Below are 22,210 nucleotides of genomic sequence, written 5' to 3'. Positions count from 1 at the left end.
ATTAGAGAAATGATTTTTCTGAAATATCCCTACTAACACACAGAATAAAATATTGTTGTCTCTGATAAAAGTATCGATTGTCATAATTTTATTCCTCAAAGAAAATTAATGTAATTTAACATTATTTCACTTTGAGGTAAACGAATAAAAATATCAATGGTGCATACAAAGAAAAGACAGAAGTTTATTAGCTCATTGTGAAACCGTTAAATGCTTATAACTTTTTTAATTGAGCCGAATCTGGAATAGTAAACGAAAATAGTAATAAAATTGCTAATTGTTAATTGGAATATTTTTCGATAATCTGAAAAATTCGAGTCTGAATATATCAGAAACAGTAATTAGCTATACAAGTGATCAAAGGCTACCAAACTTGGCATAATAACACCAAAAACACAAGAACAAAAATAGTTTCTGTTTAAAAAAATAGTTTCATTCTCACCTCCCCTATCTAGTAGTTTCTCACTGCATCTATAATCATCCGGACTGTACGCCTCTAAACCAAACCTTTTGAGGGCCTCTTTGATCATGTCTCTGACAGTTGAATTCGAATCCACAGGCACGGTGCAGAATGCCTTGGATACCTGTAACTTCCCAGGATACACACGCACTTCTCCAGAATCGTTATCCCGATCTCTGCAAAAAAAAAATCAAACCTACGTGAGCAATTTTGTGGTGTCTTTATAACTGGTTGAATATACAAGTGTAGTGGGCGTCGCGCTACACTTCAATGCGCGTTGCAGCGGAGTCACTCTTCCACGATTGTGTGAGAGGGTGTCTTAGGCAGAGATCGCTGGATTGCCTAACTGAAGAGCCCACCAGCGATCTTGGGACGAAACACCCTACTGTATTGAGAGAGGGCGCACCTACGATATTTGTCTCGAGAAATACTCGCAAAACAAGTAACCAAAAAATATAGTCGTTCTAACCAAACCTAACCTAAAAATATAGTAGTCCTGTCGCACGATTTGCAATGTTTTTTTCTTGGTTCTGATGTTGTTTTCACTTCTTTTAAAGGCTTAAAAATTCTATGCTATAAAATATAAAAAGAGACGAAATGAACTGAAATATTGATATCGGATATCCACCAAAAATTGTCTTGTTACTGCTAGAAGCATTTCCAAATTTATAATATTCACTCGTCCTACTACTGCCAACAATCTAGCTACCACTCTTCGCTATGGATGTGGAGGGTGAATATGGCAGGGACCACTGAGTTGCCATACAGCATGGAGGGTGTTCGTTCCTTTTTTCTTCAACTTACCTAAACCGAAGAAAAACAGCAGGTCTCTTTCCTTCCTTCCTGGTTAAATTCAAAACAGGCGTAGGATCTTGAAGAACTTCCTCGTCTGTCGAATAAATGTCGGTGAGATGAAAAGAGTCCGGGTCTTTCGTAATGTGAAATGCTCTTAGGGCCTGTGTGAGTACCTGTTGCAAGGGAGCTTGTTTTGCTACCGATATAGTCCGAAATATACGCTTCTTGAAGGAATTGTTGCCATCGTACACCTTCACGATATCTGAGAAAACAAAAATGATCTGCTTAAGATTTAAATTTTTAATTTAGGACTTAACTCTCCGAATTGATCATATATTATTATGCAGTGGATGGCCTACAAGCTCTATGAAAATCTTTGACACTCATTCTGAAACATAGGTCCAATTCGTTCTCGTTTAGAAATCACAAAAATTTGGAAAATATATTTTCTTGTTGAAGCCAGAAATACAGGGCGTATTTTAATTTTAGTGCAATAAATTTGGCGTCGCGTCGGTAGAACAACTCTTTTCATGAAAAAAATCCTATACACATATATCCTATAACAGGCTCGTTTTCGAGATAGATTGAAGTTCGAAAAAAATCGGATTTTACTTATAACTCTTGTAATTTTACATTTGTTGTTTGAATTTTCTGGTAGGTAAGTTTTTCTTGCCAAAATTATCCAGTAGCATAGATATATGGGTGAGATGATCCAATTCTTATTGAAAATCTACATCATTGTCTTTTTTTTTCGCAAAAATTGATTAATTTCCAAAATCAACAGAGCTCCATCGAAAGAAAGGTCTCTCAAATTTTTTTCATAGAATTTTCGTCGAGTACAAAGCAAACACTATTCACTATCTAGGTATGTATTGAAGTCTAAATAATGTAGTGTTTTGAATATAATAATAATAATAATAATAAAGTTTATTTTTCTGTGCCTAACATGGTAATAATCTCTTGCCGAAAATATTTAGTGCCGTAGATCAGGGATGCGATGATTTTTTCCCTATTGCAAATACAGGCCACTGTTTTTTTTCTAAAAATTATTTCATTATTTTACTAAAAAAATTCTCTGAATTTTTTTTAGAATGTACCGTTTTCAAAATAATCGAGAACAAAGCAAACACTATCCTTCCAACACCACTATTCTCGAAAAAAAGACAGTGGCGTAGATTTTCAATAGATAAAGGATCATCGCACCCCTTTATCTACGCCACTGGAAAATTTTGACAGGAGACACTTAAATATATAATTCGAAACATTATATTATCTAAACTTTAATATCTTCAAATTAAAACAATGATTGTAAAAATACTAGAGTTATAAATAAAGAACTGATTCAAATTTTAACACCCTGTATCTCGAAAACGAAGTTCGTTGGGATATATGTTTATATGACCTCTTCACGTGAAAAAAGTTGTTCTATCTGACGCCAAAGCTATTAGCCTAAAATTTGGACCATCCTGTAGATAAAATGAAATAACCGATGTACATTGTTTGGATCATCAGCTGTGCCAATCTGTTATGCGTATAGAACAACTGATTCAACCTCTGGAATATAGCAGTGTTATACTGAATCATATTATCGGCCCTATTAAAATTATCCCCTACGTATTCAGCTTTCACTTTCGTCACAATTCGAGTAGGTAGGTATGTACTTTCATTTATGGAATTTCGCACAGGTTCGTTTGAACCTCAGAGTAATAAACATAGATAGAGGGAGCATATGTCATTATCAAAAAGCAAATTTTGTCCCCAAAATGAACTATCAAATTTGACATGAAGCGCGCGGAAATGAAAACATATCAGTGATACGATATTTCACTCAATTCGCGTGTTTCTCCTCAAAAAACGCATTTCTTATGTTCCATAGTAAATCAACGTTTCATATTAACTCAAAATAAATTGGAATAAATACCTAAATATATCAGAAATTCAGAAAACAAACTTCAAACGCGCCAAACGACGTGAAACAACCAATGACACTAGAAGAGCAAAAGTTGCCAAACCTTGGATTTCAGCAGGTAGATACAGAAAATAATAAATATTTCGCTTATTATAAATTCGACAATTAGGAAAAATATCGGATTCCAAATATTCAAGTTTGCATTTTTAATTGGGAATCACTCGAACAAATATATTTCATTCAATATAATATGCAGTCATAACGATATAGTAAAATTGTGAATTTGAAAATATATCACAATCCGACAACGTAATCTAATCATGTTGGAGACAAGTAAAAATTGCGTATACTCACTCTTTATCAATGCTTATTACTCTATGGGTTGAACCATTTAAAAATACGGCTGTGCATTCAATAAAGCACCTTTAGTAATACCACTGTTCAAAATCCTTGTTCGTTCATTATTTGGTACTATTGAAATAATAACATACGCATGTATTGTTCGCTTTCATGGAAAAAAAGTTGAAATCATAGAAATTTGTAATGGTTTTAACCATTTAAAAATGCAGATACCAACAATGTAGCACACTTGTTGTTCTCTGTGATATTCGGCGCTTTTGAAATTATTCCATACGATATCATTTTTCATGTTTATCGAAAAACTTATTTTTTTATTATTCGTTTCTTTTGAAATTGTCCCATACGCAATTTCATCAAGAATCTTAATTCATTTATGGAATTTTTCAATGGTGGCAGTATTCAATATTAACTAATCCCATATACGCATTATTTTTTTTGTCAAGTTTGACGAAAGAAACACAAACCTTCATCCCTATCCTCCCTGTCCTTGTTCTGCTTGTCTTGTCGCTCCTTGCCCTGTGAGTGAGATTGTGCGTATTCCTCCAGTTCCCGATATCGACCAGCGTCTCCGCTGCTGAACTCCTCTGAAATGCTGCGCGCTGAAATGAAAACTGCGACTTAGATCTCTCGTTTATTCCTTTTTTTTTTAATAAATCCGGAGCGACGTTACCGAAAAATACCCAGGCAAGTAGCTGCGAATTGCGTGAATGTTTTCTGGCTGTCGGATATCGTTATTCGAATTTGTTAGTCTTAATTTTTTTGTTATATATATTTTTTTAGTGCTCTTCCCAAAACGGTAAATCGTTCCGTCACTGTATCTGTAAATTACGAATTTTGAGCCGGGAATGGTCTCAAACGAAGAGGTTCGAGTCAGTTCGGCCGTAAATACGATAACTCTCGAATACCGAAATTCCTAGAAAATTCAAATTTTTAGGAGAGGTTTAGTTTTCGGAAGTCACAGTCGAGTCGAGTTCTACTAAGGCAAAATCCAACTAGGGGTTCTGTTCCCTTTGAAACTCCTAGAAAACTACTAATATGAAATGAAATTCTGCATTCACATGAAAAATTGCAATTTCAAGCTTTATGCAAAAGGTCATGTTGATCACCTGGCCACAATCAGAGAAAATGAATCTCTTTAGACACAAAAATTTCAATGAATTCTAACGGATAGATTTTGAGATGACAACATTTTAGAAAAACCATTTATCCTCATAAAATATTCAAGAAACATAAACATTCGTTTCATTTTTACACTATGATGAAACTGTTTTCTAAATTACAGTTGCGTCGGATATGTATTTTTTCAATTATGGAGAATACAAAATTTCAGAAAAGTCGAAACTCGTTATTTATAAATTATAATCAAGGTAAATTTTTCTTGGAATAAAGTAAATGTTGAAACTTCAAAAAACTCGAGAAAAGCACTTCTTTCGCTAGCTCGTTTACTAACTTTGAATCGTAATTTTTTGCAGCCGACTACAATGCTTCATTCTGATCGAATCGGTATTTTTTGAGAATCGGGCTTTTTGCTAGCCCGAGAGATGGCGTCGAAGGCTGCGCAATTCTCGGAAGAACGGAACCACTTGGAAACCCAACCGTTCTAAAAGTTAAAGTCACTATACGCTCTGCTATGAAGATGGAAGGTGTATATGGCAGGGACCACTGAGATACCATACTGATCGTCCAGATTAAAACACCTCAATCCCTCGTTCGAGGTTTCACCATAACAATTGGCAGAGAACGCCTAGCCAAATATGGGATCATTCTTGGCTTAAAATTCGGAAATTCCTGATATTGTATCGGAATGATAGACATGCTTGAACGAGCGCGAATAAAATGCAAACTGAGGTAAAATTAGCAGCAAACACTCAGTTAATTATAGTGTTGGGCGATACTTTGAAAAGTATCGATACTCCCGATCGATACAGTAGATATCGATACCTACATTATGTAGTAGAGTTTCATGTAAATATCTGTTATCTTCCGAAAAAGCTAAGAATGAACACTGAACATCGAACGAATGGATTTCTTATTCCATTTTTAGGTATTATTCCAAAACTTAATTTACAGGAATTTTAGGGGAGATATTAATTATTGGAATTAGTAGACGAATTAAAATTTTTTTGAAAAAGTTGTGGACTAAGATCGACTCTCACCATAATTTCTGTTAGCGATTGAAGGAAAAAAGGATCCAGTCTGGATTCTATACAGCTATTGCAATTTAGAAATTGATACTAAAAATGAATTTTAAAATATCTTGTTATATTGACAAATAATGCGAAATATCTGTATCAATATACCATTCTTCTCGAATTTACAAAGTGTTCAGATACCGATACCTCACACAGTTTCAATTCTTCGACGGTGTCGCCATCTCAAGTATCGACACAAAGTATGTAGATAGGTACTCCATATCGAAACAAAAAGTATCGCCCCAAAGATTAATCTTTGTATCGCCCAACACTAGTTAATAATGAAAGCAACACTTACGGCAGGAATACTCACGAGACAAGGTGTCTTTCCTTCTTACTTGAACCCCAATAATGGCTTCCATAGGCACCTCTGTTCGAGGTATGCTCACGGCATGAGGAGGTAGGTAGATTGGTTCCAACACCCCAAATGTACACTCTGTCGGCATGTTCACGTGACATGCGGCGTGACACTGGAAAAAAAAACATAAAAATAGGTTTTGATGATCAATTTGACAATTTCCAAACGTTGTTGAAGCGTGTATCTTTCCATGATTGAATGGCATAACCAATTGAACTCAAATGACAAAAAAATATCGGAAAATGATACACAGTGTTGTCATTATATAACCATTTCATATTGTTGCTTTGAAAAATCCTTTCTTATCGAATATTGAATTTACCGATCGAAATATTCAAATTGATGTTTCACATTTTTGTAGGTTAGGTGAGGTTAGATCATACTTACAGTCACGCCGCACCATTCGCATCGAAAACCAGAAAGGAAATCGGCGTAGAAACAATTTTTCTTGCACATGGCACATTTGGAGTTTGATGGTAAGTTCCCCTCACGCCAATGATGTTGGTGTTGTACAAAATTGAGCTGTTTCCCTGGGAGGTAGGTAGCGTTCTCTTTACAGTCGGGCACAGCGAAATCTTGGCAGTCCGTATGTACGAAATATTCACAGACTGAAAAATAATGAATAAATAAAATAATATGTAAATTGAAAATATACAGGGTGAGTCTTTGACTTGTACATATATTTTAACCGAAGATTCCTGAGGTCAAAAGATACACTTTTTTCCTTTATGGTTTTTACCGATTCGGCCCGGTTACAAAGATACAGGCTGTTGAAAATCGATAAAAAATGTGATTTTAGGCTATATCTCGTAAATGGTTCTATCGAAGGAAATGATTTTTGGAATATAGCTTTTCCTGGATGTGATACATCTTCTCCGAATACAAGATTCGCTACACATCTTTCAGTTTCTTCATTATGAACATTACATCCCAGAAATTCAAGGAACCCAACTCTTAAAAGTAATTTGAACGTTCATTGAAGAATATTTGGTTAATTTGAAAATATAGAGCCAATAGAGCATGGTAAAAAAACCCAAGGATTTAGCTCAACGAAATACAAACTAATTTCGGGATACATAACTAATATACATAACCCTTCACTCAATTAGTCCCGGGCATAACCAGCAAAATACGGATACCATAACCTTGTCAGCTGATGTTTGAAACATTCGGCGCATTGGACGGCTTTCACCGACTGTTTTTCACTCAGCAGAAGTTTCCTTTGACTCATGTTTCTTCTACTAACAAATATTGAAGCGAAAATCTGGTTTATCCCGCTTGAACAGCTCAAACCAGCTTCCGGAATATGTCATTTAGGTCAAAAGAAGACATGAAAGAGCATTCGTAGAGAGTTCTGGAGATGATTCATGAAAATATTGTCGGAAACGGTTTGATGATTAGATTGTTATTCTTTGGCGTACCCTAGTGCAGGTATTATTGTTTCGTTATTTTTTTTCAAATAATAATTCATAATTTCTGTTTCATTGGTTAATTTCTTGTATTTTTGTTGACATGGGAGTACCTACTAGAGATGATTTTAGGTGGGATAGTTTGAAATTTTTCCACGAGATAGATCATTGTTCATGTTTCGAGTAAGTCCATCGTATACACCTTCTAACTATATGTCAAGGTTTGGATTTTAAAAATATGGTGTTCGATTAATTCTTTCAGTTATGTGAAAGGAAAGTTAGAAGGTCGGTGTTTGACCTTTTTTGGTAGTTGTATATTGTATAGCCTGTTATGCCAGATATTCACCTATTCAATTAAAAAAAACATTGTTTCTCAACAATCATTAAAAAAATTTCCACAAGAACTTTGGGGTTTATGGTGAAGCATATGGAAATATTATTCCTTCCTCATAAACTATAATACACATACTTTGTTTTCTTCCTATATGAAAAAATTATCTTCAAAAGTTGCTCATTTGAATTTTATAATTTTATCCAGCGTAAACTTATAATCTACAACCAAAAAATCGCTGGAGATGCCTACCGTAGTAGTAGGCAAGACATTAGGTGGAAAACCCTCTAGACAACTGTCAAAAAGCTCTGCATTTTCAAATTCTGATTTGCTTCATGGAAAATAGATGACATAAAATAATCTGTGACTTTTATGGTTATTATGACTTTTCTGTGATTAAAGTATTGTGTAGAGCATCATTCGTCGGTCTTATGGTAATTTATTTATTAGCTATTTTTTGACATTGTAGTTTTGAGGATGTTTTCTGTTGGTTAAAATTCTTGTCATGTTTTCTTTGGAAATATAATCATCTTTTGACTTTCACTCGACAATGATCTGTAGAATTGACAGAGGATGATACTTACTCTCACAATGGATGGATAAACTGTCGTCTAATTTCCTTCTACAGACGTTGCAAAATTTCCGCTTCGTGTTCAACTGCTCCGACCAACAGTGCGCTACTGGGTTCTGTAAAGAAGAAAAATCTTTCACATTGATTCGATTGATTCACATTGATATTCATGGAGGACTGTTCAAAACGAAAGCCTTCAACGAGATATATTAAAATGATAAAAAGTGCATGTTTTCGAATGGAATGACCTGCATATAAAGGGTATTTTTTTAGAGCTATAGAACTTTGAATTGCAATAAAACAACAATGGATTATTCGATTGACATGAATTTTATTTATCCGCAAGATAATCTTGTGGCATTACATTTTAAATATGATTTCTGGCATATGACCGCCACGACTGGCTCGGATGTAGTCCAATCTGGACGTCCAATTTCGGTGACTTTTTCCAACATTTGTGGCCGTATATCGGCAATAACTCGGCGAATGTTGTCTTCCAAATGGTCGAGGGTTTGTGGCTTATCCGCAAAGACCAATGACTTTACATAGCCCCACAGAAAGTAGTCTAGCGGTGTTAAATCACAAGATCTTGGAGGCCAATTCACAGGTCCAAAACGTGAAATTAGGCGGTCACCAAACGTGTCTTTCAATAAATCGATTGTGGCACGAGCTGTGTGACACGTTGCACCGTCTTGTTGGAACCACAGCTCCTGGACATCATGGTGGTTCAATTCAGGAATGAAAAAGTTAATAATCATGGCTCTATACCGATCACCATTGACTGTAACGTTCTGGCCATAATCGTTTTTGAAGAAGTACGGACCAATTATTCCACCAGCCCATAAAGCGCACCAAACAGTCAGTTTTTCTGGATATAACGGTGTTTCGACATTCACTTGAGGATTAGCTTCACTCCAAATGCGGCAGTTTTGTTTGTTGACGTAGCCATTCAACCAGAAGTGCGCTTCATCGCTAAACAAAATAAAATGGACGTAGTGCGCGATACGTATTCCGCACAGAACCATTATTTTCGAAATAAAATTGCACTATTTGCAAGCGTTGTTCAGGCGTGAGTCTTTTCATGATGAATTGGCAAACCAAACTGAGAATAAATTACTTGACAGCTGTTAAATCGGTCGCCATGTTAAACAGTAATGCCAACTTAAAGTTATATACCTCGAAAAAAAACATCCTTTATAAAGATGATGTTATTCAATGAGAAAACTTACCATCGTCAATTATACTGAATATTTTCAGGTGAATTTTCAAATTCAAAAAAAGAAACATTTCAGATATTTCTCTGAAACTGAAGGTATTTACGTCATTGTCGTTATTCAATCCAATAATTAATTGATGAAGCATCCATCTACATGAAAAAAAAGAATCGATATGGGTAGAAGCAGATTACGCAACTTGGTCGTCTATGTAAGAGTATTAAAAAAATATTCATCTTTCATAACTTTTTGCGAGCTCATCATTATGTGAAATTCATGAGCTTTTGCAAACTAACTTTGATAGTTGAGGGGTGTGTGATGATGCTCTTACCTTGATTAGGCTTGCAGCAATGCTCGAACAAGGAGATACAACAACCTTGAGACAGCGATCGTGCACCACGAAGTGACATACTGGAAAAAAAAATTATTTTAGTCAAAATTCAAAAGAATCAATGAATTGAAATATTGGATAATTTTTTTAGACGTTCTTGGATTTTATTTGGTTCTGGTTACATCAAAATGACATCTTGCAAGGAGGTTGAATTCGTTGTTTCATTTCGATTTGTTTCGTATGGTTCGGCCGTAAAAATGATAACTCTTGAACGGTAAAAGCTAGATACTTGAAATTTTCAGGGCAAAATCAACCTAAGGGTTTCGTAAATATGGTCGTTCGAAAGTTTGTCCTCCTGATGATTTCAAAACTAACGAATCTATCGAGATGGGATTTTGTATTTATATGTAGAATAAAATTTCAAGTTTTATGCAGAATTTCGTTTCGACTAAAACAATCAGAAACATAGAAGGACGTAATACTTCAGTGATAACAGATCCCATCGAGTTCAAATTGAGTGTAACATTTTCAAGCAACATATTGTGAATTTTCATGTTGGTAGTGTCAAGAACCATAGAAAATTTGAGTAGACGCCTAGTCAGTATTCTTCTCAATTTGTCACCTTGTTTCTAGACATCCTTGCAATTTTTCCTTCTTGACACTTTATTGATAACCATTATCAATATTATTGAAGTAAATTATGATAATTTGAGAACAAGTCCTCATTCGTTTCATGCTTTCAATTTCTATGGATTATTTTGTGGACTTTTGGAATAATTTCGAGCTAATTTGAAGTTCCTCTAGAATAAAAACTGAAAATTCTAGCGAGCTCATAATGTTTCCATCTACTGAATATCTGGTAATAATCTTCTGATAATAACATTAATTTCAGAAGCAAAACTATAATTCGTAATCATTGTTTAAAGGAAAAAACTCACAATCCAGAGGAACAATTGATGTTTTCCTTATAATTAAAGAAATTAATGATTATTTAACCATGTGCTTTCATTCTAAAGGTAAAATATACATTTCCTGATAATTGTTCGCAATATCTACTTGATAATACCTACATATTAATTGATATGTACCTGCTATCGCCACTGCGACACATATTTAACATGATATTTGAAATATTATCAAAAAATTATTTGGTTAGGGAAACCCCAGAGTACACAAGTATTTCAGAATGTGAAATTTTTCCTCTCAGTTTTGAGTCGCAATTTCATAACTCGAAAATGATAGCATTTGCAATAAGGAAATTGATAAGAATGAAAATTACCCAGTGCAATCAACTGTGGTATCGTGATGATAATGACGAATATAACACACGTTTCTCAATTTAATTATGCTAATAAAGATATATTTTAGACAAGAGCAATACAAATTGTTAATTTACAACAATGAAGCAGGTGTCGATGAATCTCAGTATTAGCAGAAGAAATGTGAACGGGTCATCATGCATTTCAACGTATGATACAAGGGAACAGATAAAAACCTCAGCAAAAACTCTGTCTCCCCGTATAGGTGTAGTTATTAGTTTATGTATTCGTTTACAAAATAAGCTGACATATTTATATTGAAGGGCCTACCTATCCTACAAATTTCAGGTTTGAATTGAATTTGACCACGGATTAGTCAAAAAAAGCTCAATACCTATAAAAATATATTTAATAATGAATGGAAAACCTTTCTCAGTTCTTTATTACAAAGAAACAACAATAATTTTTTATGTGTTTTGACGTTGAAGGAACAGAACGACTCAAAACAACAGAGTGGCTATTTAAAGTTAACTTTATGAGTTCAAGATAGACAGTTATCAATGAAATGTAGTAAAAACCTTGGGAATAGACGTGGTATTAATAGTTTTATTGCCTAAGGTAAGCTCTGTTGAACTTGAAACCGGAAATTAGGAAAAGTTCACACATAGAAGAATAGTGGAAGGTCATCAATGACAATTTGTTGTTTACATTGAAATTCTTCAGATGCTGTGAAAAAAATTGATAATTCGTTATTAAGAATTGGCAAGACGAATGAATTTAGATGATGCTTCTCAATGCGCTGTTATATTTAAACTCATAAGATTATACTGTTAATATTCATGCGTAATATATGTTGCATTTTTGTTTTATTTCTGCGGCGGAAATATTTGCCAACAACGTATTGCAAGTTTGCCAGTTACCAATGTGCAATTTTGCTTAGGTTTAACATCGAGAAAATTCTTTGAATTATTCAGTAGAGAGCTCAACACAGAAAAACAATTTGATTTGATATACGAATAAGGAAAGATGGTATGTAAACATTTTCTTTCGATGTTTCAAAGCAAAGTTTAGACAGTACAATGAGCAAAATGAATAAAACAAATGTGAAATACTCGAAACAATTCAGGTCGCTGCGTTCGTATGAAATTTCAATTTAATAAAGGAACGATAAATGAAAAAACAAAAGATATAAATCAATGCGGATATAATATATCAAGCGCATTTTCGAGGTGAAATGAAAAAAAACTATTTATTGGTATACTCACTGTTACTGCAAAGTGAGAAAACAGCAGTTAAAACAAAAAAACTACTTCACTAGGTTGAAATATGAGTCAGCAGATGAAAGCACTAAGGGCCAGTATTATAAAAGGATAACCGTCGGTTCAACCGTTGCGTCAACTACCAAATTCCTTTCTAGAAATACAGAATTTGGTAGTTGACGCACGGTTCAACCGTCGGTTATCCTTTTATAATATTGTCCCTAAGTCCATTGAAATTAATTGATCTTCAGTGATTTCTACAAATATTTTTGTCATAGAATTGACTTGCTACACTAAAAGGTGCTTGTAGCGTTCATTCATACAAAAGATATTTGAACGGATCTGATGAAACATTAGAATTTTTTTAAATTTTGCTTTTCTATGGTTTGGATGAAAATTATAAACAAAGTTCGAAATTGTTGATTCATATTCACTTGCAGAATTCCAATTTGATGGGATATGTTGCCAAGAAAAAATTGCGTTAGTTTTCTATATTCTGCTTGATTTTTTACATCAAACTTGGAACTGTTAATTTATTGCTACGTGCAAAATTCAATCAGATCTAATGTCGATAGAGTATTCTTCCGAAATTCTTCTCGAATTTTCTCTGATTCTGCATACACTACCAACATAAATATTGTATGAAGCATGGAATTCTCATTTTACAAAAAAAATGCACTATTTGGGAATTCATTTCTTAGAAATGATGTCGCCCAAATACTTCGAATGTCTACCTTCCCGTTCAAGACACTCATTCAATCTGAACACTAAAATTCCTGATGACGTCTTGACAAGTTTGCTCCGTGATGGCTGCCCTTTCATAGCGAATATTTTATTTCAACTTAAATTTCAGCATGAACTTTAAGTTGAAATTGAGCTCCATACTGAAACAAGTTGTTGGTAAACGTTTGTAAGCGTTCAACTGCCTGATGGTTTACGAATTCTAACCTCTAAATGACATTTTGGGGTTTCAATTCTTACACCAATTGAATTCAATATATGTTGATTCTCCTACGCTGAAAACGTGTAGCCCCCAATAGAGCATCCCTTATCGCTACGTCCCTGTTCAGGCGATGTTTCTCCAGATGATCCCTCCAGTTCAGGCGAGTTGGCTAAGGCAACATCTTCCAAGACGAAATCAATACGTAAACTGAATGCGGAAACCAGTTCCTCGTTGTTGGCATGTCATACAGCAGGATTTTCCAACAAGAAACAGCAGGAAATATGAATGCAACATCTCCAAATAGTATTCCTCGTCCGATCCAGCCTCACATCCGACAGCTCAACAAACGCTGGCGCATGTAAAACTGAATTAATTCATCTGACGTCATTTCCATGACGTAACTAGAGCGCATACCGAAAAATCAATACCTTCCGCCGTTCTGTTCGAGGTGTGTGTGTATATATGTGAGTGTGTTGTTGTTGGTCCTTCTCGCCGGATCTATTTCATGCCCTCGACGATATCATTAGCCGTGAAAGATCCGACTGGCTTAGATATCGACTTGCCTTGTCACGGTTATCGGAAAACATAACAGGTGGCATAGGAATCGGCCCTACGCCACCTGTGCGATTGGGTTTTATAGAAGGCTTTCTAGTCAACGGTTGCGAAGGTTCGGAAATGGTTTATCTATTCAACCCTTTCTCCGCCACTGAACGCATCTGAATGTTATCTTGGAACAAGGAAACTATTCCGGTTTAAGTATGCCTACATATACTACTTATTATATGATGGGTTGAGGCGCTTTCAAAGGATGAAATTGAAATCTTGAAGTTCGATTGGAACAACAGGGAATAAAACTTCCTGTATTGAAAATTATGTTTTGTTCATTTGGTTGGATTAGGCGGAAAACTTGGCTCATTTTTGAGTCAACTTTTGTTTAGAATGAATGAAATATCAATTTTCAGCTTCATGCAAAATTTCATGTAGACCCACCAGAACCAGTATATACAAGGTGTTATTGAATAAGTGATTCTGCAAAAAAATTAACGACTTCTGGTCTATAATTTTTGTTCGCAAATACTTCATTGCTGTTAATTTTCTGAAGGAAAAAAAAGACACGCCACTGAGATATTTCTTATTAAGAATAATTTTTGAATATCTCGTTCAGTTTGTGATTGAAAATATTTTATTCTTTTTTTCGTATGGTGCGCTGTTTTTGTGCAAAAAATGAAACGTATTAACTAAAAAACTTCATCAAGAACTTTCTAAATGAAGAAATGAAAAATAAGCGGAAACGAGAGAGTTTGGATTTTGGATGTTGTAAAGAAATGCCAATTTCTAGGTCCGTACGAAATTTCAAACTGATCACATCATCAAAACAATGAAAATTAGAGGATACTGGAGTACTTAAACACTAATTATTTCTATGATTCGATCGAATTGAGATGAGCATACAATAACCATTTACTTAAGTTTAGTGTAGAATTTTGTGTTGATGGCTTTTTGGCAAGAACCGTATCCTCACTAAGTTTTGACAATTGTGGTTCAATCTAGAGGATCATCAAAATGAATTCTAAAAAAATCCTGTCTAAATATCAGAAAAGCAGTAGATATTAAAGCTATGAGATTAGCATTCGAAGCTGGTAACATGTAAATTCCCGGAGAAGATTTTATACCTATTTCTCTATAGAATTCAACTGGTCAAGAACTAAAGCTAGAACGATTTTGCTACTTTTGTGGTTCAACTATCCAATAAAGATCCGTCTTTTTATCTAACTGTCATGTTCAGCAATGCTTTTTGCTTCAATTACTATTTAAATAAGCAAACCTTTAAGGTAAGTAGTTTAGGGACATAGGCTAGATTACCGATTTTAAAATTGCCTCATATAATTAGGACTATGTCTACTATTTCCTAAAAAAGAAAGCTACTGGTTCAACATCCCTAAACGATTAAATGGCAGAACTCAATCGAAATGCTAGGAGTCATAACAACAAAACTTCAAAGTAACAAAAAGTACCGTTATATCATAGATGGCCATCTCTAAAATCCTATAAGATGCAAATTGGTAGTTGATAGCAGAATAATACAGCAGGTATCAAGATTTAATTACCTGGGAGTGAATATATCGAGTTAAAGAAACCTGACAGAAGAGGCACGAACACAAGCGCTAAAAACATCTAGAGTAGCGGCTATCTGAGAGATATAGTGTGGAGGAACAGAGCGATGAGCTCACAGAGCAAGACCAGAATCTACAAAACGCGTGTGAGACCTATTCTCACACATGCTTCAAAAACTAGAGCTGATACATCAACAATAAAAAGAATGATGAGAACCACAGAGATGAGCATTTTGCGAACCATCAAGGGAGTCACACTCAGGGACCAAATAAGGAGTAATGACATAAGAAAAGAATAGGGAAGGACATGCTAAAGATTCTGGAGGGATCACGTAGAAAGAATGCCAGAAGACAGATGGGCAAAAAGACCACCAAAAAGGTGGTACGAGAGCTAGAGTTCAGTATCTCAGGAAGATCTCAGACAAGGGCCAAATGTAGAGGATTGAACAGGACCTAGTCCTATTGAAAGAGAAAGAAATAGAAAGAAGAAGAAGGATACATAGAATAGAATGTTATACAAACATAAGTCTATCTGTCTATCTATGGGCTAGAAAGAGACATAATTTGCTCTGATTGGTGATTCAGATTGTATAGATATTTTCATTTTATTGAAAATCTTATCAATCTCAATGTTTAAATGAAAATGGACTAGTTTAGTCATGTTGATAATACTATATTTGAAACGATAGAATTAAAATATAGAGCAAAACTGATAAATCAGTGAAAAAATTTTGAAAATCCATCAATAAATGACTGATAAATAGATTATTTAAATTTACGTATTTTAGCTCGGAACGTCTTTGGTCTGTGACGTCACGGCACTTGCTTGTGATCCCTACACCATAAATTACGTTTAAATACTTAGCCGCGCCAAGGCTCTCGCGCCGTTTGTAGTTGTACAGTGTAGTTTTAACTAGAGTTCTGTTTTTATGCCACCATAATGGAAAAAGGCTTCGTGAAAGGACAAAGTGACAATTTGCCTAAAATAGATATATTCGCAGTGATGGAGTTTTTTTTTCTTCAAATCCATCTTATGTCAGTGCTGAAATTAAAGGAGTTAAACTTTTCAAGTAAGTATCTACTTTTGAGTTTGCTTCATTATGGTTCAACTTATAACGATGATTTATTTAAAAAACGTTTCATAAACAGTTTGTAGTTGAGTACTGGTTGTTGAAGTCTATCAATGGCAAAACATATTTATGTGAGGGGTAAAAAGTAAAAAGAGAAAAAAGTAATTAATATGTATGTATATAGTAAGTTATTTCAGCCATCGTGTAACGAACAAAACACGACACGAACGGCACAAGTGATTGTACACCAATGAATTCGTAAGCACTCTGCGAATACCAGTCGTCTAGTGAGTGACGTCACGCCACTTACACGTACTATGAAATTATTCTTCCAAGCGCAACTTCAAAGTCCCATAACTTTTTCATTTCTAGAGATATTTCAATGATTCTTCCATATTTTTGTTTCATTTTACTTAAATTTTTAGAATTAATCCTTAACAAAAAAAAGAAAACTAGGATTTTATAATCCTTTTGACATGCCTCATTCTCTAAGACTTTTAGTAAGAACTAAAGGTCTTGAAGTTTGGAGAAGATTTAATAATAGTGTCATCTAGCCTATTTGCAGACACATACTAATAGAGGGATATGAAACTAAAGTTGTTCAGAACGTTCCGAAATGCATTCTGCCAGCGAAAATGTTGCCAAAGCTTCCTCTACCTTCGATAGAATCAATTAGCAAACCATCAATCAAACTTGCAAGTTTCCATTTTGGAGAGGCATTTTGAACGGACCTCGTAAGCCTGGACGTCAGCAAAAGTTGGGCGTTTCTGGACAGTGATCGCTTCGCAGAAATTCGGGAATACCAATCCAATCCAAACCATCGATAGCGACGTAACATCCACCTCTATTGCAATTGTTATGATGATAACGTTTGCGGAGCGAACGATTCGTTGGATGTATGGAACAATTAATAGATTTCCAGGATAAAAATAATTTCGACCCTGAGTATAACAGCAACAACCCGCAAAGCCATGTAAACATCAATTATATTAGAAATGACGTCAATAATCACCTCGATCTCGATAAGCTCACTTGTTTTATCCACATATCGGTTATGGGGATAGCTTGGGATAATGCGATCAGGGATTCGAGCCCCTGTGATGCAGGGTGGACCTGAGGGTAGATGACAGTATTGAAGAATCCAAGAAATGTCAAAAGGATTCTAAAAATAACTCCTGTAATATTGGGTGTACAACTTTGCTTTCGCCGTTTTGCAATAGATAGCTGAAGCGGTAAGATCGTAGATATCATGCAATAAGCTTAGGTATTTGTAAATATAACGCCATCGAAATATTAGTCGATTTATGTGTGCATCATAAAGTTTTTCTCGATTAAACATTTCAGCTTACGAGTCAAATTCTCGTCATTTGCGGAAAGTTTTTATTTTATGTTTTAATATAAAGAAATCTGCGGCTGAGGCTCATCGAATGCTCTCAAATGCCTATGGCGACGCCGCTATTTGTAAAACAACGTGTCGAGAGTGGTTTCAACGCTTTAAGAACGTTGATTTCGATGTCGAATACCAACATAGCGGTAGAAGAGAGAAGGTTTTGGAACATGCAGAATTGGAGGCATTACTTGATCAAGACTCGTGTCAAATGTACAAGAATTGGCAGAGTCATTGGGAGTGACGCAACAAGCAATTTCAAAACGCCTGAAAGTCATTGAAATGATTCAGAAACAAGGAAATTGGGTGCCGTACGAGTTGAAGCCGAGAGATGTTGAACGGAGTTTGTTTGCTTGTGAACAGCTGCTTGCAAGGCAAAGACGGAGGGAATTTCTTTCAAGCATTGTGACTAGAGACGAAGAATGAGTTCATTACGATAACCCCAAGCGCAGAAAATCAAGTTTTTTTTCTATATTAGTCGATTTGTGTCTGCATCATGAAGTTATTCTCGATTAAACATCAACGTGCCAAATTCTCGTCATTTGCGAGAGGTTTTAATTTTTATTTTAATATGAAGAAATCTTCGGCTGAGGCTCATCGAATGCTCATATAACTATGGTGAGGCCGCTATCAGTGAAAGAACGTGCCGAGAGTTGTTTCAACGCTTTAAGAACGGTAATTTTGACCTCAAACCCCAGCATGGTGGTGAAAGAGAGAAGGTTTTCGAAGATGCAAAATTTTAGGCATTACTTGATCAAGACTCGTGGCAAACGCAACAAGAATTGGCAGGATCATTGGGAGTGACAAGCCATTTCGAAATGTCTAAAAGGTATGGGAATCATTCAGAAACAAGAAAATTGTGTGCCGTACGAGTTGAAGCCGAGAGATGTTGAACTGCGTTTGTTTGCTTGTGAACAGCGGCTTGCAAGGCAAAGACGGGAGGGATCTCTGTATCGCGTTGTGACCGGAAACGAACAATGGGTTTATTACGATAATCCCAAACGCAGAAAAGCATGGGGATATACCGGCCATGCTCCCACGTCGACGGCCAAACCGAATATTCACGGTTCCAAGGTCATACTCATGCACATGGTAAAGCTGAAGTAACTATCCTCTTGTCACAGAATGTTTTAATTATCAATTCAATTATGTTTTGACAGCCAAGTTGTCATAATCAGAAACTACAGATTACCTACTAACTTAATCAGAAACCCATTCTAGCTAACCCTGAAAAGAAGAAATGATACCTAAATCTTTTTTAAAAATGTCAAATTTGAAGACTTATAAAACCATCAAGATAAGACCTGAGCAACTACCACATCCAATACCTACAGCATCAATACCTCTTAAACTGTAATCTACGGAATATTCTGCATTAAGTGCTCACATACAGGCTTTAAGTGGAGCGTATCAGTGTAGAATGAAAGATATAGACTAGAGGCTTGCAAATCAATAATGAAGTGATGATCGTTATTGAGTTCTCTCATATGTATGTATCAAGGTGCTTGTTACTCAATTGAGAAGCTAATGGCTTTTAAAATATGATGTGAATGACTGCAGCATTAGGGATATATTCCATGCGTCTAAGATCTTATAAGAAGTTAGTTGGGGGAAGTGTGACAAGATATTATTTGATTTTACATTCACTTCAAGCTATTTTAATAAAGTTTGAACCAACAGGAGCTTTTGTGCGTTTTTTCAAATTTATATTGAAAATGGTTATAACGGCAACACTATGTATTATTTTTTGATATTTCTTATGTGATTTATGTAGTAGATTATGCAATTTAATCATGGAAAAAATACACGCTCAAACAAAGTTCAGAAACTGTTAAATTGTTTCATTAAAAGCAGTACTCATTTCCGAATACTAAGAGAAACTAATAAGTTAGAATTATTGTATATCCTGTCCCCTTTAATTCCGCAATGGAATTTATATGAAATATGTTTCATATAATTAAGTGGCTTATGTCATTGTCCCTATCTTTTTATCCAATCCATATATATGCACACCATATGTTAAATTATTCATATTTTAGTATTCCGACTGCATCGTGCGATATGATACTATGAATAACGCTCTTTTCAAACATAACATCCAAACAACACTCTATCTTCCTCTCGTAAGTCTTAAGAAACCACAAGATTCGATAATGGGAAAACACTGTTAGTTTCATAAACTTAATGGTTTATTTCAAAATATCACAACTCTTAAAAGGAAACAATTAATAAAAAGGTTCGAATTATAAAATTCCAAGGAGTCTATACTTAAGAAAGGTTACTTAATATGAATATTAAATTATAACAGAACTTTCGACATAGGTATCGTTTGATAAAAATACTACAATTCATAAAAAAGCCAATAAATCGAATAAATAAATTAACATTCAGGCTTACGCGATTTTTTCTTCTTTGAAGTGTTTTCTTCCAGATCGGATAATTAAAATTGTACAATCTCAGAACTATTAGATGAAGGTGAAGTTTGATGTTTTTAAATTCGTTTTATAGTCTTCGAAAAATCCTTTTCATCAGATTAAAATAATGAACCAAATACTCGAAGTTCATAATTGAATAGCAAATAAACAATCTAACAAAACTATAAACGGCCTTCTCTTGGATATATTCAAACATAAAAGAAATATTAACGAAATTACATAGAAAGTCTTTATTAAACGTTATTACCGTAAGGGTGAAAATAGCTTTAAGTCGATAAATGTGTAGTAGGGGTGTTAGAGAACGATACCATTCTAAAATCTTATAATAGCCATTTGGTTCAGCAACTCACGCGATGCTGATATAAATCACAGAAGAAAAGCGGGGAAAAGCAATAGTTTTCCTAAGTAACTCCTTTCTTTTATTGCGCGAAATTTGAATAATTGAAATATAAAAACTTTTTCTTTTAAATTCGTTATTTTCATCTTGAAAAATTTTCACTATAGGATAACTCAAAAGCAGGTGTTTTGTGTGAAGAAAAATTGATTGTATTTTTAATTTTTTCTTTAACTTTCACTGGGCTCTTAGTTAGTAAAATTAATATGAGAGCAGGCAAAAACCAACATGCTTTCCCAATGTTTTGTCTCAAAACATGCATGAACATTTGAGGAAATTTGTGATATTCAAGAATTTTGAAGTAGGGAGACAATTTGGTAAACCAGAACTTAACTTGTTTATGCAAATGAACTAATTTCAACCTCAATATAATTTTTTTCTTTAAATTTCACCAGATTCTTTGTTCCTCTTCTGCTACATACTGTCACACAATTTCAAAGAGAGAAGATCAGTCTTTCAAAATCCTATACCTAACAATCATTGCAAATATTGTTGCTTCGTCTTCACAAAACTATCCACAAAACATTCGCAGTAACAAGTACAATGATAAACATCAAGCTGAGGCTTGTCTATTTCAGACGAATGTGACTAAGTAGAGGAAGAACTAGAAAAAAAAACATTTGGTTTAGGAGTCGAGTAATGATCAGATGCTGCAACAATGTTTTGAACGTTGTGGGAAAATTTTGGGATGTTCAAGGATATTGAATATTTTACAGCAGTAAGGAAGTAAGAATTTCTGACCATCATTTCAAAGGAATGCAATAAATTAAAAAACAGAAAAGTATTTAGTATTGTAATCAGTAAAAGGCTAGGAAGAGAATTTGGGATGCTGAAGGGAATTGGAGATTTTGCAGAAGAGAGAAAATTGAAGTGGGCACTCTAGAAATGAAACTTCTATATGAAATCAGATCCGTTTCAATCAAATATATTAATTTTTATGTCTCATTATTTTGCCGCCTCTGCGAAATACTGGCGCATAAAAAAAGGCCAACCCACAAAATTCAATATATGACAAACCATTGCAAATATTGTTGGTTCGTCTTAGCACAGTCCAATAACTAAAAGGAATAATCAGCAAATAAAATATCATAAATTAATGTGAAGCAGAAGCATTTCTGAATGATGCAGATGAATGTGCCAAACTGAAAGAACCAATGTCAGGTTATACCTATGATTGGAACGTTGAAGAGAATTTAGAATATTGAAGGTTTATTGATGATTTGGAAAAATTGAGGAAATTGAGTATTCCAGAAAAGCTAGTTCAACCCCTACACAAACCTTTCGGTCAGTTTCTTTGTCTATCTTTGTTATATACATTTGTACGAATTCAACAAAAGAAGGTTACTTCCTCTATAATGACATCATGACAATAATCACAAATATTATTGTTTCGTCTTTTGAAAAACTCTCCACACTACC

At 34.6% G+C, this 22,210-nt stretch overlaps 1 protein-coding gene across 5 annotated transcripts in view; it reads right to left on the bottom strand.

The window, feature by feature from the left end:
- Window positions 1-22,210, bottom strand: part of LOC123676776 (diacylglycerol kinase theta) — a 36,552-nt gene that overhangs the window by 12,893 nt on the left and 1,449 nt on the right. For 4 of the 5 annotated variants that reach the window (XM_045612984.1, XM_045612982.1, XM_045612980.1 and 1 more), the window contains exons 2-8: window positions 9,931-10,010; window positions 8,399-8,501; window positions 6,462-6,682; window positions 6,015-6,186; window positions 3,989-4,123; window positions 1,265-1,517; window positions 443-636 (exon numbers count right to left, since the gene is read on the bottom strand). In XM_045612984.1, coding sequence (XP_045468940.1) covers window positions 443-636; window positions 1,265-1,517; window positions 3,989-4,123; window positions 6,015-6,186; window positions 6,462-6,682; window positions 8,399-8,501; window positions 9,931-10,010 — 1,158 coding nt within the window. The remainder of the gene's footprint in view (window positions 1-442; window positions 637-1,264; window positions 1,518-3,988; window positions 4,124-6,014; window positions 6,187-6,461; window positions 6,683-8,398; window positions 8,502-9,930; window positions 10,011-22,210) is intronic. The other variant, XM_045612981.1, reaches the window with a different exon arrangement.

Source organism: Harmonia axyridis, chromosome 3 (genome assembly GCF_914767665.1).
Source record: "Harmonia axyridis chromosome 3, icHarAxyr1.1, whole genome shotgun sequence".
In the NCBI taxonomy this organism is placed as follows: Eukaryota; Metazoa; Arthropoda; class Insecta; order Coleoptera; family Coccinellidae; genus Harmonia; species Harmonia axyridis.
This window is presented reverse-complemented; position numbering and strand designations above follow the sequence as displayed.